Consider the following 17,190-nt stretch of genomic DNA (forward strand, 5'->3'; position numbering starts at 1 on the left):
GTAGTCTGAATTTGTTCACGACCCTGGCGAGTCACTTTTCTTCTTTAGACCTAGTGGTTAAGTGCTTCTTCTGTAGTTAAAGGAACTGTAAAGTAGCATAATTCTGCGTACTACAAGCTATCTCAAGAATCCACTTAAGTAGAAAGGTAAAACTGATTTGTATTCTTCCAAAGAGAAGGAATAAAATAGATACTATGCAAACATTGTGCTCTGTAATCATGTTAACCTGTTTATTTATTAGAAAGTCTTTCTTTTCTCCCATATCTAGAGGTTAACTTTAACCTATACTCTAATTAACTAAGAAGGCTCTCTCTACATGTCCTCTCTCTAGTATAGTCTTGAAAATTGGCCTCAGAGAGATACTAAATAACCCTTCCTTTTCTTTTGGTGAGGAAGATTGGCCCTGAGCTAACATCTGTGCCAATCCTCCTTTGTTTTATGTGGGATGCTGCCACAGCATGGTTTGATGAGCAGTGCTATGTCTGGGCCCAGGATCCGAACCTACAAACCCTGGGCTGCCGAAGTGGAATACACAAACTTAACCACTTGGCCACCAGGCCAGCCCCAGAGCCTTCCTTTTTTATGGTCAAATCTCCTAGTACTTATAACTGGAATAACTCTGGAGATCCACAGGCTAAAATTTCCTCCCGGGATAATAACAGTTCTTCCTGTGTTAGCACGCTTGAACTCTTGGAATGGTGCTACTTTCTCATTACATACAGTCTGCTTTTCTGTGGAATTATATGACCTAACTTAACTTTTGGCCGAACCTCGCAAATTGGATACTTCAGAACAAAATAGAGGAGTTTCACTCGGGGAAGAAAACATAATATCTCTGATACAATCTTGCTAGGTGTTGTGAACATTTCAATAAAAAGATTTTTTGACCCTGAGGTCTTTGCACTGTGGATGACCTCCCAGGACCTTCTGAGATCATGTACACAATTCTGAGTGCATGTGCAGTTTCTTGGGAGCAGATTTTAGCTTTCTTCAAATTGCTAAAGGATTGCATGACCAAAAAGGTTAAAAACCATGGCAGTGAGTTTCCATATTAGGAGAAACAATAACCAGGCTTTTATTATTACTTTTTCAAGATGGGATTTTTGTCTGCAAACTTTACATGCCTACTTGACTCACCTCCCTTCTAGACAGTATTACAGGAAAATGTTGGTTCACAAGTTTCTGTGAGACATATTCTTCTACAAGTGCCCGGGAGAAGTTAACTAGGTTATGGATTATCCTAATACAGTCACTAGAATTTGAGTCAAATGTATGTTTACGAAGTTAGACCTTTAAGTAGTAAATAGGAGAAACCGAGTCCTTTTTAGAATGCTGAAAACCCCTAAGTATGGAAGTATGGACCCTTGTTGTTTAATCACTTGATCATTAGATAGAGTGGTGAGTACCCTAGTTTACTGTTTTTACCATCTGAAACGCCTACTCACTGTGTTCATAGGGCCTATTGGTCTAAGACTTCTCTTCTTTCAGTGGAACCTTACCAAGCTGTCCTCTTCATCATCCTTATTTAATTATACTCTTGACTCACCTGCAGCCTTCCTTAGGGGGCTTCCTTTTGTCTCTGGTGGCATCCAGCTTCACGCAGCAGCTGTGGTTGACAATGGGGCACCCCAACTGGTTGACTTCCTGGGTAATTCATGCACAAGGAGCCTGCAGATGTTCCCGTCCCCCCCCTCCCCACCTCAACACGCTCTGTTTAAAAGCAAAATAATGGAGAAAACCTGCCGGCAGTGTTAGGCGGCACGATGTTGTCTAGGGACCCCCTGCATCAGCATCAGCCCGGACGTCCTGAAGTTCTGCGGGGCCAGTGATGCTTCTGCTTTTTTCACAGGTTCTCCAGATCATTCTAATGCAGAGCAAAAATTGAGAACTACTCGGGTAGGGGAAAGCGTGGGCTTTGGAGTCAGACAGGCCTTGGGTAGTTGGCTTAATCCTTCTGAGCTTTGGTGTCTCCACTTGTAAATAAGGGTTTTAATACCTGTGTTGTCATGTGAATTCCGAATAATGTGTTTAAGGCAGCCAGTGCAGTGTTTTACCAGTGTTCTGTCAAAGTGATGGTGGATATGAATAGTTACTGTCAATGATTTGCTGTGTCTAGGTGGAGATAAATTAGGAGAACCAGTTTTAAAGTGTCTCGCCATATGAATTCAGGCTGTGTGAAGCTTTTGATTAAGAAAATGATGTAGTTTAGTAGGTAAGAATATGAGCCCAAGTGCTCATAAGAATTTTATTGTTTTATTATGGGATACCTCTAAAACCAGTAGATTCCTAATATTGTGCCTCTAATGCTTAAGAATTTTTTCCTTAAGGTAGTAATTTTAAGGAAAAAAATACTACTTTTAGTGCCTTTTAAGTGTGTGAATAAAACATACAAACTGTTCAGCAACTAATTAGTTAAATGTCATGTTGGTGTTGTTGCTTAGGTTAGAGTAATACTAATGGGTTTTCAAATATAACAGTGAAAATTGCGATACATTGCTTTGTGATGAATCTGTGCTTACGTCTTGCTTTAAAAGCACTATGTGCAGATATAAATGCTAATAGAAAATTGCTATTTTACAAGTTCATCTGGATATAATTGTGCTCATGAATATTAAATAGTACTTCATGTTCTCAGTTTTCATGATAAACATTTTAGGAGCAATTGTAAACAAGTATCAGTAAGACACTAAGTAAAAGGATATGGCACAGTCTTAGAAAGGATAGAAAAAATAGGTAAACTTCAGACTTGCATGACTTACAAAGCCTTAAATTTAACCCCTGCTGACCTTTCAATTTTTTTTAGTGAGGAAGATTGGTCCTGACCTAACATCTGTTGCCAATCCTCCTCTTTTTGCTCGAGGAAGATTGTCGCTCAGGTAACACCTATGCCAATCTTCATCTATTTTGTATGTGGGATGCCGCCACAGCATGGGATGATAAGCAGTTTGTGGGTTCATGAACCGGATCCAAACCCATGAAACCTGGGCCAGCGAAGCAGAGCGTGTGAACTTAACCACTACACCACCATGCTACGCCACCTGCTGACCTTTCTTAACCTCCTCTCTTACCTGACTGTGTTTTTGCCACTCTGATAAGCTGTACTGCTCATTTTTCCTTGAACCGAGTAAGTTATACCCTCATAGTCTTTGCACTCTTTGTTTTCTCTTCCTGGAATATACCCTCCCTTGTCCTCATCATTCAGATCCTCACTTAGTATTCCCTTTCAGAGAGGCTTTCATTGACTACCTAACCAAAAGAAGCCACCCTGACAGTCTTTATCTCACTGAGTCTTCTCTTGCTAAGTCTCTGCCGAGAATGTGACGTGATCTCGTGTTTGTATGTGCTGTCTACTTTCTTCCCTAGAATGCGGTCCTAAACTCTGTCCCTGTGTGGGTTCAGACTCTATCCCAAGCCCACAGTGTAGTACCTGGCTTCACAACACCAGTGATGGAGAAACTTTCAAGGGTATATTTGCCTTTATTTTTCATTTTATTTGCCACCTCTCCTAATCTATAGTACAGTGTCCTGAATGGACCTAAGTTCAGGAAAACAGTGCCTTAACTTACCTTCTTAGGCCTTAAGCTAGATTCAGCTCCCAGTTACCAACTGGACTCATCATCAGATACATACGTGGGTCTTCCCAGGGTTTGCCGACCTCTGAATTAACTGTCCTAACTCAGCATAAAAGATTCGATACAGCTGCTAGTTGGATTTTGTTTTAATATGGCACCCTTGGAGGTCTTGTTTTATACAATTCTTAACTACCAGAATCCTCTCAGATGAGCCAAAAGGGTTATTTAAGTAGTTATCGTTTATCGATGTTCATCTTGTTAAGGCATTGGAAGTTACAAAAGTATGTAATAGAGCTTGGTGCCTGACTGGAAGCTTAAGATCATTCATCTCACGGTCGGTAGTTAACCTGTGAGTTTAAAGCTAACTGTACTGTTTGTAGTTTAGTAAATGAAGACTTCTTTCATGACACTGGCTTCAGAAGTTTCTGTAATTCTGCTGGGTAAGGACTAATGGGGAAAATTATGAGTTAATAGTGATAGAAGATATGTGAATGGATCTGTGAAATGAAGAAGAACAATATAAGACACTGAAAAATGGGACATTCTTCATTCTAAAGCTGGAACGTTTTCTAAAGTAGCTTCTTTATTTTGAGCCACAGCATGGGCAACACCAACAACACAATACCCTGCAAGGATTTCTTTTTTTGTATTTTACAGCTAGTCCAAATTTCTCTTTAGTAGTGTTAACATATTCTTTTGTACTGTTCACTATCATTTCAATATTGTTGATGCTTTCTCCTTGTTCCTCTACTAAAAGAGATATCTGAATGAAAAGGTCCCTTAAATCCTTCATTTGGTTCTCTAAGTTAACAAGTTCCTTGTGTCTCTGTTCTATCTCTGAGAGTTGTGCTTTAGTGATAGTGATTTCCATAAGTAAGCTTTCATTAAAAACTTCCCATTTTCCTTGATGAAGCATATCATTTACTTCTTCTTCAGGCACTTCTTTTCCAGCTACTTCAAGCTGACGGAAAATGAATGTCTTGCACTTCTCTTGCTTTGCTGCTATTGTGTCATTGTACACAAACATGGTTTGCTGAAAGTGGCGGAACATCGCGGCATGCTGAGATTTCAGTATCCTTGTGACCACTGATGATGGGCCATTTTCAGCCTCTGATTTTTTAACTTCTTTTACTAAATCATCCAAACCTCTGTTAATGTGTTCAGCTTGGATTTTTATCTCCTTTGTGATGCTAGACTCTCTTTTAAGTAGACTAAACCTTCTCATTGAAGCCACCAGACTTTTCTGTTGCTGCCCAAACCGCTGGACGTCGTCCGTCAGGTTGTTGATGCTCTCCCGTAGCTTCTGGATCTCATGCAGGTGCCTCTCTGCTACAGGCTCTCTTTCATAAAGAACTGCTTGCTGGGGAAGTGCCTCGTGCTCCTCTGCGGCTGTGGTCGACACTGGCCTGTTCCCAGAGAGCTCCACCTCCTTTGTGCGTTGCTTTAGCTCCTGAAGTCGGTCTTTCATCTTCCCCTTCCTCCTAAGAAGCAAAAATGACTGTGATGAACAAAGAAAAATTTGGTATTTTCCCCAGTAGCAGTTGGCTTCACATACCTATGTGTATCTCCCAGGAAAAATCCTCCTACTCTTCTGAAAAGAGGTTAAAAAATTGGAAGAATCAGTAAGAATTTCCTCATAAAGATCACTGAGATAGGAAAAGTAATGTAAAATAAATTGTAAATTACTTCACGTAACGTGGGGCTGCTGAGTCCCGTTCAGCTGAATGAAGTGGCTGAGAAAGCAGAGATGGACCTACCGTTGCCCCAGAACAGTTCTTCAGGGTCGTGCCACTTAACGTATTCTTCTCGATGTAGGAAGATACGTCTTAGAATGAAAGAGCCGACCATATCTTCAACTTTTAGGACTAAAAGGGGCCCCTGAAAGTGCCCTTATTACTGTTCCCAGTTAATTTGGTCTATATAATGTTAAAAACATACTCACTTTGCTAAATATGCATAATTCAATTAAAACCAGTAGTGACAGGCAGATTCCATATGACAGCATTAAGCAATATAGATAATGTTGAATTTATCTTTTTTTTTTTTTGAGAAAGATTATCCCTGAGCTAACTATTGCCAATCCTCCTCTGTTTTGCTGAGGAAGCCTGGCCCTGAGCTAACATCCATGCCCATCTTCCTCTCCTTTATAGGTGGGACGCCTACCACAGCATGGCGTGCCAAGTGGTGCCGTGTCTGCACCTGGGATCCGAACCAGCAAACCCCGGGCCGCCGAAGCGGAACGTGCGAACTTAACCACTGCGCCACCAGGCCGGCCCCGAATTTATCTTAAAATCTCTGAGGCTTCCACATTGATTAACACATTATTTGACATAGCTTTGTTTTCTTATCCATTCCATACATGTGAAAACATATTCTTGGTTTGATTATGCTGATTTCTCATTCTTAGCATTCCTTTGCAAAGATATCCAGACTGTCTTAGAACAAAATTTCTATCAATTCATACTAAGTGATATTTTTATAAACGTTTTATATAAAATCTTATTTTGAGAGTGCTGATAATATTGACTTTTACCACATCCTGTGTTGGTAGTTATACATAGAATCAACCTGATGTACATAATTTATATATAGTGATATATATATGCATATAATGATGTGCATATATATGTAAAATGCACTGAATAAGAAGCAATCTTTGTTAGTAAAATACTTTATTTTCACAGAACATCTTGACTTCAGAAAGGCATTTAATAATACCTTTCATGATATTTTTGAGAAGAAGAAGCTGTTAGGGAGTTGCAAATGGCTCATTGAACCCAATACATACTATCACTATCAACCAGAGAAAAAGTTCTCTGATGTTGTGCTGTTACGCTATGGGACTCAGTGGTTCATATATTTATGAAAATATTTTTATCAATGATTTCACTCTTGTCATAGAAGACCTACTTATCAAATATGTTTATGACACAAAATATGGAGAGATCTTTAGTACGCTGAAGTACCAAGTTGGGACCGAAAGATTAAAATAGCGTGGAACACTATACTAAAAGTAACAAAAATATATTTAACTGGGGTAGATGTAACACATTGCATCTAGTTGTTTAGAAAACACTTTCACATCTACAATATGAAAGACCCTTGTGTTCATAGCAGTGCTTATGAAAATTACTGGAGATTTTAATTAATTATGAGCTTTCTGTCTCAGCTATCAGAATAGTCATTATGCTTTCATGAATAATAGTATGATGTCTAGCATGATGTCTGTATAGGAGGGATCAGGCTTACTTGGCTTTACTCCAAAGGGCAGTGGGTGGAAATCACGTGGAGAGAGATTTGATTAGTATAAAGAAGACTTTTCAAACAATTAGCACTGTCCCAAGATGGAATAAACTGCTTCATGAGATAATAAGCTTGCCATCACTGGAACTGTCCAGGATGTTCTTGAAAGCTGACCCAGTCAAGGATGTTGTAGAAATGTTGCCTACATTGTGTAAAAAATTAAACCACTGTCCTGATAATATTCTTTTGGTTTTAAAGGACTGACATCTTGTCAAATAATTATTGATGCTACTATATTCAAAGTTTTAAATGCTGTATTATATATTCAGTAGTACCTGTCCTTGAGTTATTTACTGTCTGAGGGGAGATGGCCAATATACAGTAAACAGATAAATGAGGTAATTTTAGATCTTGATAGATCAGTTAGGCAAGGCCTCTCTAAGGAGGTTGTGAGACCTAAATGTTGGGAAGATGAAGAGCCGAGGGAGTCTGACCTGGTATAGGAAATGAGGCCCCAAGGCAATGACTGGGACTGATATGTTTTAGGAACAAAATGAATACCTGTGTAGATAGAATTATTGTGAGGAGTGAAGTCAGGAAGGTAGGCAAGGATCAGATCATAAAGGGCCTTGTGGCCCCAAGTAGTGAGTTTAGATTTTATTCTAGGTGCAGTGAAAGAAAATTAAAGGATGAATAGGGTATTAACATATGATTTATGTTTTTAAAAGATCACTGTATAGTGAATAGTTTCCCAGGGTGGGGAAAGTAGTTCACAGGAGAGACTTGGAGGATAAAACTAGATGGAATAATGGGAACCATTCAAGATATATTTTGGAGGTAGAAGTACTAGAACTCACTGATGATTGTAACCCATCAGCAGTACTTATGACCATCACTTCTTGAAACGTTTTCAAGAAACATGTTTCAAATGTGTTTCTCCTGGCATTCCTCTTACCTCTTTGGCTCTCCCATCATCCTTTTCTTTTCCTGGTTTCTTCCCATCTCCCCGACCTCTGAATATTGGAAGCCTTCCAGGCTCAGTCCTCTTTCTACTCACCATCATTTTCTAGTCTCTTGGCATTACATGCTGTCCGTTAGCTGATGACTCAGTTATGTCTCCAGTGTAGACTGCTCTCAGAACACCAATGCACTTGACAGCTCCATTTGAATGTCTGTGTCTAAAATAAGCTCTTGGTCTTCCTCCCAACCCCCAAACTGCAGCTGCATCTCAGTAAATGGCAACTCTAGTCTTCTAGTCGCCAGACCGAAAACTTTGGAGTCATTTTTAACTACTCTGTTTTGTCCCCGCCTCCCCCCATTCCCCCCTTCCCCTATCCAACTAATGGCAAATCTTGTCGACCCCTTTTCAAGGTCTGTCTGGATCCAGGCCCCTCTCACCACTTCTCTGGTCTAAGTCATTGTCATTTCTTGCCTGGATTATATGCTCTATAAAGATCAGCTCTAATGAGTTCTGAGAAGAGGCAATTAGATAAGTGAGATGCTTGGGAAAGAAGCCACATCACAAGAGATAAGACCTTGAAATCTGTTTTTGATGGAAAAAGTCTTTTATGGATATTAACAGTTTACTCAGAAAATTTGCTGTGCACCTGAGCATTTTAAGTACTGATTGGAAACATTTAAGATCAAGTTTTTGTTGCCTATAATGTACTTATAGTTTTCTTCTATTTATTTTAAATATTTTAAATACTTAATTCAAATAGCTGGCAGACTTTTCTTTTGCCACTGATTTGCTATATTAAAGGTAAACAAAAATGTTTCAGTCTGTGTAGTTTATGCAAATAAGAGACTTCTAGGTTGGGAAGGGCTTCATCCCTTCTACCCCCTTTCCATTCTCTGTATTCCGCCTTACTTGCAAGGAGTAATTTCTCTACTTTAGGAATAGAACTAGCCAAAGCTAGTGGCTTACTAAGATCTGCGAGACAAAATAACAAGCTACAATATTAAACATAGAAAATCTGTGAAAGGAAGATGAGTCAAGGAGCAGTATAAGAAGGTAGTATAGACAGGACTGCAAACTTTGGATGTTGGGAAAGTAGATCAATATAAAACCCTTAGTAGTTGTTGATCCATATGTTGTACATGTCTTCTAGGAATGTGTTTCTTAGCCTTTGTCCTTATAAATAGGAAATGAGCAAAATCGAGGAGATATATGTATAATAGTGTGTGAGCATGTTATTTGTATAAATTCTATTTAAAAGAAAAAAGTTTTTGCAGGAAGTGGTATAGCATATCTGATCTAACATAATTATGTTGTTTCAGCTTTATTGGGCTCTTTAATATAATCAGAACAAATTGAGCACTTTACAATTTAGAAGAAGAAGAATTAGTTCTGATCTCAGACCTATGTCACAGAAAGTTTCTAAGAAATTTTGAATCCTATCCTTGGCATCATGTAGCGATCGGGATTCTTATATTTTCTTCTGCTTTAGCTCATCGTCACAGGCTGATAAGGTAGACAGGAAGTGAGGTATACTTCATTCCCATTTATGTTCACAGATTTGTTTCCTCTTCTTGTACTAACCTGTTACTACGAATTCTTACAGCTACAACGTATATAGCAGATAGAATGTTTCTTGCTCTATTTTTTTACTGTGTTCCTGGTAATATGGGAAAAAGAAAAGAATAACAGTATTAGAGGCTCAGATGAGAAATGGGGGGGATCAAAATAAAACAGATTTTGATTATTTATTTATGAGAATTGAGTCCTAGCTAATGCTTATATAATAGCTAAGTAGCTTTTAGCAATCTTTGAATTTCTCAGTTCTCAAGAACTACAATGTCTCCAACTTTCTCTTTGCCTGCATGGCTCGGAAAAAATCCTGAAACAACTCTCTCTAACATTTTTATGGCTGAATAAATTGTTCCTTTTTTTCAATTAGAAATAAATGATCAATGCCATCAAAAGCCTTTTTCTGAAGCATCGTAGTTTAAAAGAATTCTTTTTTAAGAAATAGAATATTTAAAATTGATATTGTAGCACAGTATATCTTTGCAAAGTGCTTTTGGGAAGGTGAATTTTACTGTCACTGTTTGTGGAATCCACGGTATTTGACTCTGACCCTTGCAAAGATTGTCTTTTCCTGGGTTTCTGTCCTTGGAAGAACAGCTTCCTGAAGGAGTAACACACATTCGTATTTGAATAAAAGGTACTTTAAGGAACTCTTCCAAATATATTGATATGTATTTTATATTCTTAATTAGTAATTAATTAGTAAATTAATAAATTTACTAGCAAAAAATAAGTAAATACAGTTGTCCCCCCCTTATTGGGGGGGGCACTTTCCAGGACCCCCGTGGACACCTGAAGCTGTAGGTAGTACTGAAGCCTGTGGACACTGTTCTTTTCACTTAGAGGAAACACTTTACGGCTTCTCTCTAGCATGTCCAAAATGCCAGCAAGAGCAATACTGCTCTTGGGCCTTGGGGCCATTATTAAGTAAAATAAGAGTTACTGGAACACAAGCACTGTGATTTGAGACAGTTGATCTGATAATGGATGGCTACTAAGTGACTAACAGATGAGTAGCCTATATACCGTGGATACACTGGAATTTTCCATTTAATATTTTCAGACCAAGGTTGCTGCGGGTAACTTAAACCCTGGAAAGCAAAACTGTGGGTAAGAGAGGACTGCTGTATTCCAAATCTCTCTTTTCTGTAACTCTCTATATGTTACTGATAGTAAAGGGAAAACAGAGTCAGATGTCCTGTCAACGCTGTATGCCATGGCAGGCGTATTATTGTGAATGGTGTTTACATAAAATCAGCTATAAAGTTCATGCTGTGTTCATCTTGGTTTATGGATCCTATGTCTTCATTTATTTCTTTTGAACATTTAAAATATATTTATGTTAAAGATTCTTTACATTTAGATTATTTCTGGTTTCTTAGGAATAAATGCCTGTCATGGCCACTGACTGTTTCTCTTGGTGGTGGGCAGATGTGTTCAGTGTACCTTGTCAGTAGTTTATTTTCATGGGGAATTATGTTCTGCAAATTCCTGAGTGTCCTGGATTATAGATGCATTCCTAACCCATTTTTGTGGCTGTCACTACTCGGGCCCTCTGGAGTTTTGCTCTTGTAGCCCTGGTGACATAAATGTGGGCCTGAGTTTTCTCTAGTGAAACGTGATAGCCTGGCAGATGCCATGCCCCTGGACCAGCTGACAGAGATTTTCCCGTCTCCATGTAGAGACTGGGTTCTGTCTTTTCTAGTTCACTGCTTCTTCTAGGAGACTCAATTTTAGTTCCTTGTTATGCACAAACCCTAACCCCAGCCTCTGAGGTGAAGGATTTGCTTCTGGTGCCCATGGAGTTAGTTTTAATTCCTGCCCTCCACTTTGGCTGTGAGGGTGTTGCCTCTTCATTTCTGGCACCTGGAGATTTCCCTGTCTTACTTCCAATGTAATGATGTAGTTTTAAAATTTATCTTTTTTTCTTAAGATTATATCAAGCACTTCTGTATGTTTGTAGCAAAAGGGAGGAATTTCTGTGTCTGTGCATCTTGAATAAAAGTCATAGGTGATTATAGAGTAAACATAATTCAGAATGTTCCCCTAATCCTTGTTCGTCTCTGCAGAAATTAACTTAATGTGGGTGCTCAGGTGCACTCACATGCTGTATATGAACTGCATTTTCAGTAGTTGCATACTCATAACTACATGTATAATGATTTCCAGCTAATTGCTTAATCTTATATCTTCATAAAGTAGAATATTAGGCAAAGTGGGACATCTAAACATTTTAGAATTTAAAAGTTGAAAGAGACAGTTCATGAAGGCATAAAATATTAAGCTCATAGTTGTGAAATCACTTAATTGCTTAGGCCAGGTGAAATTGATGAGACCACCATTTCATGCAATCTTTTCTGTACCTTAAATTTATTTTGTTAATGTTGGAAGAGTTCTGTCCAAACATGAACCATCTTTCAGCATGCTAACTTACTGCATTGCTATACGGTTTTGAATTCTACTCTCAATAACAGACTATATCTTTGAGCTTAAAACATGATATTTGCAAAAAGAAAATTAGGACACTAATTTATAAATGTGGTAATCAACTTTGACAATTTGTTCTGGAAAATAGAAAAGTAAACTTGTATGACTCAAAAGTTTCTCCACCCTCTTTTAGACATCCTCTTTCTGTTCCCAGGAACAGAAGTATGAACAAAAATTACCTACTTGGGGCCAGCCTGGTGTTGTAGTGGTTAAGTTTGTGCGCTCCACTTCGACGGCCTGAGACTCGCTGTTTGGATCCCAGGTTCAAACCTATGCACTGCTTATCAAGCCATGCTGTGGTGGGCGTCCCACATACAAAGTAGAGGAAGATGGGCATGGATGTTAGCTCAGGGCCAGTCTTCCTCAAAAGAAAGAAAAAATTACCTACTACTTTAAGAAATATGCCCTGAAATAGATAACTTTATAGATTTATAAAAATTTTTTTAAGTAAGACATTTCTGTAGTTACTATATTGATCAAATAACATATTTCAAGGGATGTAACCAGTTTTTATCCAACGTAATGTGGAGTATTCTTTGGCTTTTGTGTGTGAAGACGGCTTGCAGCATTTCCCTAGTTGAAGGTGAAAGCAGCTGATGTTATTAGAATTCTCACTTCTTTGGCTTCTTAAAGGAGGAAAACAAACTAAAAAAATTATTGCAAATTGCATATATTCTCTCTTAAGTTTAAACTATCTGACTTTTTTGTAATGCAGTCTCAGTTCTTTTTTAATTTTACTTTTTATTTAGTGTAATTGTTAAATTAACTTATTTAAGGTAACAATAAGACGGTTTTGGTTTAAATATTAACTTGTGCAATTTTGAACTCTCACTTATCTGATTAAAGTAAGCTGTACATACATAAAATGATTTTTATATTAAATTTAAACTGCATAGCCATGAAGATAGCGTGTTCTAGGCATTACATAGCCAACTTTCAAGTCCACCCTTAGAACATGTATTAAAAGTCATTATTATTTTGATTTGAAATCAGTTGTTTATTAAATTTTAGCATGGTAACAATTACAAAATAACTTTGAAGAAATATAAAAAAATAAAATGTTTTGGTTAAGCCTCTGTATATTGCTTAATTTTGAAAGTATCAGACCTCCCTATTAAATGTTGCATTTAAATGATGCTGACTAAAATTTTTGAACCTATGAAATCAAATATAGTATTTATATTTAATGTTATAATTTGAGTGCTTTCAATTTATTAGCTGAAACATTAAAAAAGTCAGTACTGTGATATTTTACAGTAGTCCTTTTGCAACAAGATTATTTTCTAATAACCTCAAATTATTTTTAAAAGATTCTGGGAAAAACACAAGAAATTATTTAAGACCTTATAGAAAAATCATCTTAACTTTTTAAAGGTTATACATATGTGTCAAATTTAGGCATAAGCTTTTTTCAGAATTAAATGTAAAAGTGTTCTTGCAGCAAGCACAGCATGACTACCATATAGTCTAAAAAAATAGAATTTTGTTTGTTTTTATAGGATCTGACTTTCTAGTGTTTTCAAAATGAGAAGTGTTTTTAAAGGACTTAAAAGAAAAAGTTGATTTTTACTATAGTGGTTTGTTTCTAAGAGCTCTGAACCCAAATCCCGTTCAGTGTGTCAGCCGTGTGTGGAACAGATCAGCGGCTCGTAGCCTGGTCTAGATCTGAGCAGAGCTGTAATTTCTGTCGAGCTCGTTTTCAGTGACACGGGTTCCAGTCTGTGGTGGTCTCACCTTAAACAGTGCGTGGAGATTGGTTTGCTTACCTGTGTCTTGTTCCTTAGGCTGCTTTCCGCCTGTGGTGTTGTCGTCCTGCCTTGGAGAGAAAAACTGAGTACCATCCGTAACGTTTTGATCAAATTGTTTAAGTCACTGCCTTGTAGTTCACAGGCTAATTTCTGTAGTTTCGTATAGTTAACTTAATTGAAAGCCAAATACTGAAGTGAAATAAGTTGGAGATAAAGTTGTCCTTTTGCTGTTAATATCAAATGAGGAGAACAAATTGCTTACTTCACACCTGGAGAATCCGGTTCTGCCTGTTCTCTGCCCGTTTAGATGAAAGGCAGATCCTTTTCCTTGGAGCTGGTTGGTCACAGGAAGTCCTCATTAAACTGCCTCAGAGTGTTGGCTCGGGCTCTGTGGTTCCAGTCCTGTATTATATATAAAATGCATTACCTACCAAAAACGGGTTTGTACTTAAACAAAGGCTATTTTGCTTTCTTTAGGTGTCAAAACTTGCCAAAAATATGGAATTTGGAATAAATAGGAATGGGGCTTTTTGTTCCATTTACTTTAAAATGATTAATTTCTACCCTATTTTAGGGAATCCCAGGGTGTAACTCATAAAATCATGGAATTTCAAAGCTACAACAGCCAGAAAAAAACTTGTGTCTTTAAATCTTCCACCCTACCTTTCTTCTTACTATACCTGCTATTTGTAGTTTAAAATAAGTTTCTTTCATAGTTTTCAATATAGAAAAACTAAAGTTGTGCAGCAATATATGTGATGCTCTTTATTACATCAATATAGTAATTTAAAATTTTTACCAGAGAGAAATCTTTGTAGGAACAGTTAGAAATGAAATTTCTCTCACTACTAAATTTCTTATTTTCTTTCTTATTCTGCCTGAGTTATACAATTTGAGGATGAGAGGAGGGACATTGCTGTAACATCCATCAAAACAACATCTGCATTTATTCTTTGATTTAGTAGTCCACTTCAATCTCTTCTCCAAATAAGAAACAACTGCTTCACACACTTACTCTTAACAGCACTTTTGTGAAAACAAAACACTGGAAACAGCCCAAAGTCCTTCTGTGTAGGCCTGGGTGAATAAACAATGAAACATCCACGTAATGAGCATTTTACTCCTTAATAAAGAACATTTCCTTACACTGCTTCAGGATGATTTTAGGATTTACTGTTAAAAAAGCATGGTGATGCACAAGGGTGTGTATATATGCTAGCTTCTGAGCAAGAAATAAGGTGGAGATGCACACAACACTCCAGCCATTCAACAGTACTGAATATCCATAGTGCCCAAGAAGTGGTCTTTGAAAATAGCATTTCCTCCATATATATGTTTGTATTTTCAAAAAGAAACAATGGGAAGATGAACCAAAAACTAATGAAAATGGTTACCAATAGGAGGATGGAAGGAATGGAGAGAGAAAAAGGGACAGAGATGGAAAACGGTTCTTTCTGATTGTACCTTGTTTTCATAGTTTTGAATTTGGAATCATATAAATGTTTTAAAAATTAAATCTTAAAAAATAAAACTATCTAAAAATCAAAAGCAGCCTGAAACAAAGAAACCTAGCTGTGTATCTAGATGGAGGCACAACCATACAGAGAAGGATTATTTCAAGTAATTTTAAAACTCAGTACTTTGTGCATCTCTTGTGGGATATATCTTAGAGACAAGAATAAGCACAAAGAAATCTTAACCTGCCTTTAGTACTCTTATTTTTAGTAATAATATTGGTATTGTTATGTTGAAACTCATATCTCGTAGGATAAAGCAAATAGTTAATGTCAGTTTTATTAGAAACTGTAATTTCTTATGCTTTCAATTTTTCAGCATAAGAAAAAAGAAATTTGGGGCCGGCCCGGTGGCACAGCAGTTAAGTTCGCACATTCTGCTTTGGTGGCCTGGGATTTGTAGGTTCGGATCCCGGGTGTGGACATGGCACCGTTTGGCAAGCCATGCTGTGGCAGGCATCCCACATATAAAGTAGAGGGAGATGGGCACGGATATTATTAGCTCAGCACCAGTCTTCCTCAGCAAAAAGAGGAGGATTGGTGGCAGATGTTAGCTCAGGGCTAATCTTCCTCTAAATAAATAAATAAATAAATAATAAAGTATAAGAAAAAAGAAATTAAGCAGCTAAGTAAAAACTTGGTAATATTTTGTTTAAGATGGGGAAATCAATGTCTGCTCATGATTTAACTTTTTTCTTTCTTAAAAACCTGCATTTTCCCTAGCTTTGTCCACCGAAAAGGGTCTAGAAGCAATGGCAAGTCAATAGCAGTAAATGTCTTTAGCACCCAGACCGTGTTCTTTCAAACATGGTTCCTACTGAAAGGAGCCAGGGCTCCTTAGGGAAATGGATGATTCTAGGTCTGGGACATTGTTTTTATGAGAAAGCAAAGAAGCTGTCAAAGACCTTCGGAGTTGTACCAAAAGAATACAGCAGCCAACACAAATGGGACTCCACTGACCAAAAGTGGATAACTTGGAGCCCCAAAAAGAACAGTAGCTATGATAAATTGACACACATCAAATGTATGTAAGAATCCGTGAGTTCTTAATGATAGCCCCCGTAAACCAGAGGAAGAACTTGATTACCTTTGGAGGCTGCTAGGGCACCCATTATAAAAATTAGGAAATGAAGGCAAAGGATCGAGCATTTATCTTGACTTTTCTCTGAATTGTATTTAGATAAGTGTCACCAAGTAGCTGATGAAAGCTTACTTTTTAGCAAAGATCCAGCTAGTAAATGCAGAAGGAATATAGAACTAGGAAAGTTATGATTTTATAAGCTCCTATAAAATAATAGAATTCAGTAAAAGCCACCAATAGCTGCTAAAATCATTAGGTGAAAGTTTAATCAGGAGTGTTATTTGGAGTAAATCAGGCTAGCTCCACCTGAATCCACTGATCCATTTTAACCTCACTAAAAGTGGTACAAGCAGATATCCTATGCCTCCTAAGAACCAGCACCATCTGTGAAATAATGCTTGCCAAAAGATTTCAACTTGAGGGGCTGGCCCCGTGGCCACGTGGTTAAGTTCGCGTGCTCCGCCTCTGCAGCCCAGGGTTTTGCCAGTTAAGATCCTGGGCGTGGACCTAGCACCGCTCATCAAGCCATGCTGAGGCTGTGTCCCTCATGGCACAACTAGAAGGACCCACAACTAAAAAATACACAACTGTGTACTGGAGGGCTGTGGGGAGAAGAAGGAAAAATGAAATCTTTAAAAAGGAGAAAAAGATTTCAACTTGAAACTCATCCAGCCTGTACATCTAACTACCAGATACAGGAAATACAGGGTATGTATATTAAAAAGCCTCGTAAGGAAGATATCAGCCAAATCGTAAGCATGGGAAATACTATAGAAAAATGACTTGTTTTACAAATGAATGTCATGGGAGGAAAAGTGGTGGTGGTAGTGGTGCAGGGGTGGGGCTGTTGGTCCTGGAGGGTGATACTGATTCAAAAAGACTTAATAAATTATAATGTGGATCTGGTTTGTATCTAAATTTGGACATAACACTTGTAAAAAGATTGAGGAATATTAGTTTTGTTAGGTGTGATAGTGGTATTGTAATGTTTTTTAATTTTTAAATTTTGGGGTGA

At 37.8% G+C, this 17,190-nt stretch overlaps 2 protein-coding genes across 5 annotated transcripts in view; one reads left to right on the forward strand and one right to left on the reverse strand.

The window, feature by feature from the left end:
* ARL13B (ADP ribosylation factor like GTPase 13B) overlaps window positions 1-17,190 on the forward strand; it is a 67,958-nt gene that overhangs the window by 27,997 nt on the left and 22,771 nt on the right. The gene's annotated exons all lie outside the window — the stretch shown is intronic.
* On the reverse strand, window positions 1,660-15,502 carry STX19 (syntaxin 19). Of its 3 annotated transcripts, none has more exons than XM_046658408.1 (2): window positions 13,599-15,502; window positions 1,660-5,053 (listed from the first exon to the last, which is right to left on the reverse strand). In XM_046658408.1, the coding sequence occupies exon 2, from the start codon at window positions 5,038-5,040 to the stop codon at window positions 4,156-4,158; it is 885 nt and encodes a 294-aa protein (XP_046514364.1). In that variant the 5' UTR covers window positions 5,041-5,053; window positions 13,599-15,502; the 3' UTR covers window positions 1,660-4,155. The 3 variants fall into 3 exon arrangements, 2 of the variants coding, with proteins under 2 accessions (XP_046514364.1, XP_046514365.1); XM_046658409.1 differs by lacking the exon at window positions 13,599-15,502 and adding an exon at window positions 12,016-12,052; XR_006888215.1 differs by lacking the exon at window positions 1,660-5,053 and adding an exon at window positions 12,140-12,190.

Source organism: Equus quagga, chromosome 4, assembly GCF_021613505.1.
Source record: "Equus quagga isolate Etosha38 chromosome 4, UCLA_HA_Equagga_1.0, whole genome shotgun sequence".
Classification (NCBI taxonomy): domain Eukaryota; kingdom Metazoa; phylum Chordata; class Mammalia; order Perissodactyla; family Equidae; genus Equus; species Equus quagga.

Bases quoted from the DNA above. Each gene is read 5' to 3' on its own strand.
- STX19 (XM_046658408.1), bottom strand. From the start codon at position 5,040: ATGAAAGACCGACTTCAGGAGCTAAAGCAACGCACAAAGGAGGTGGAG.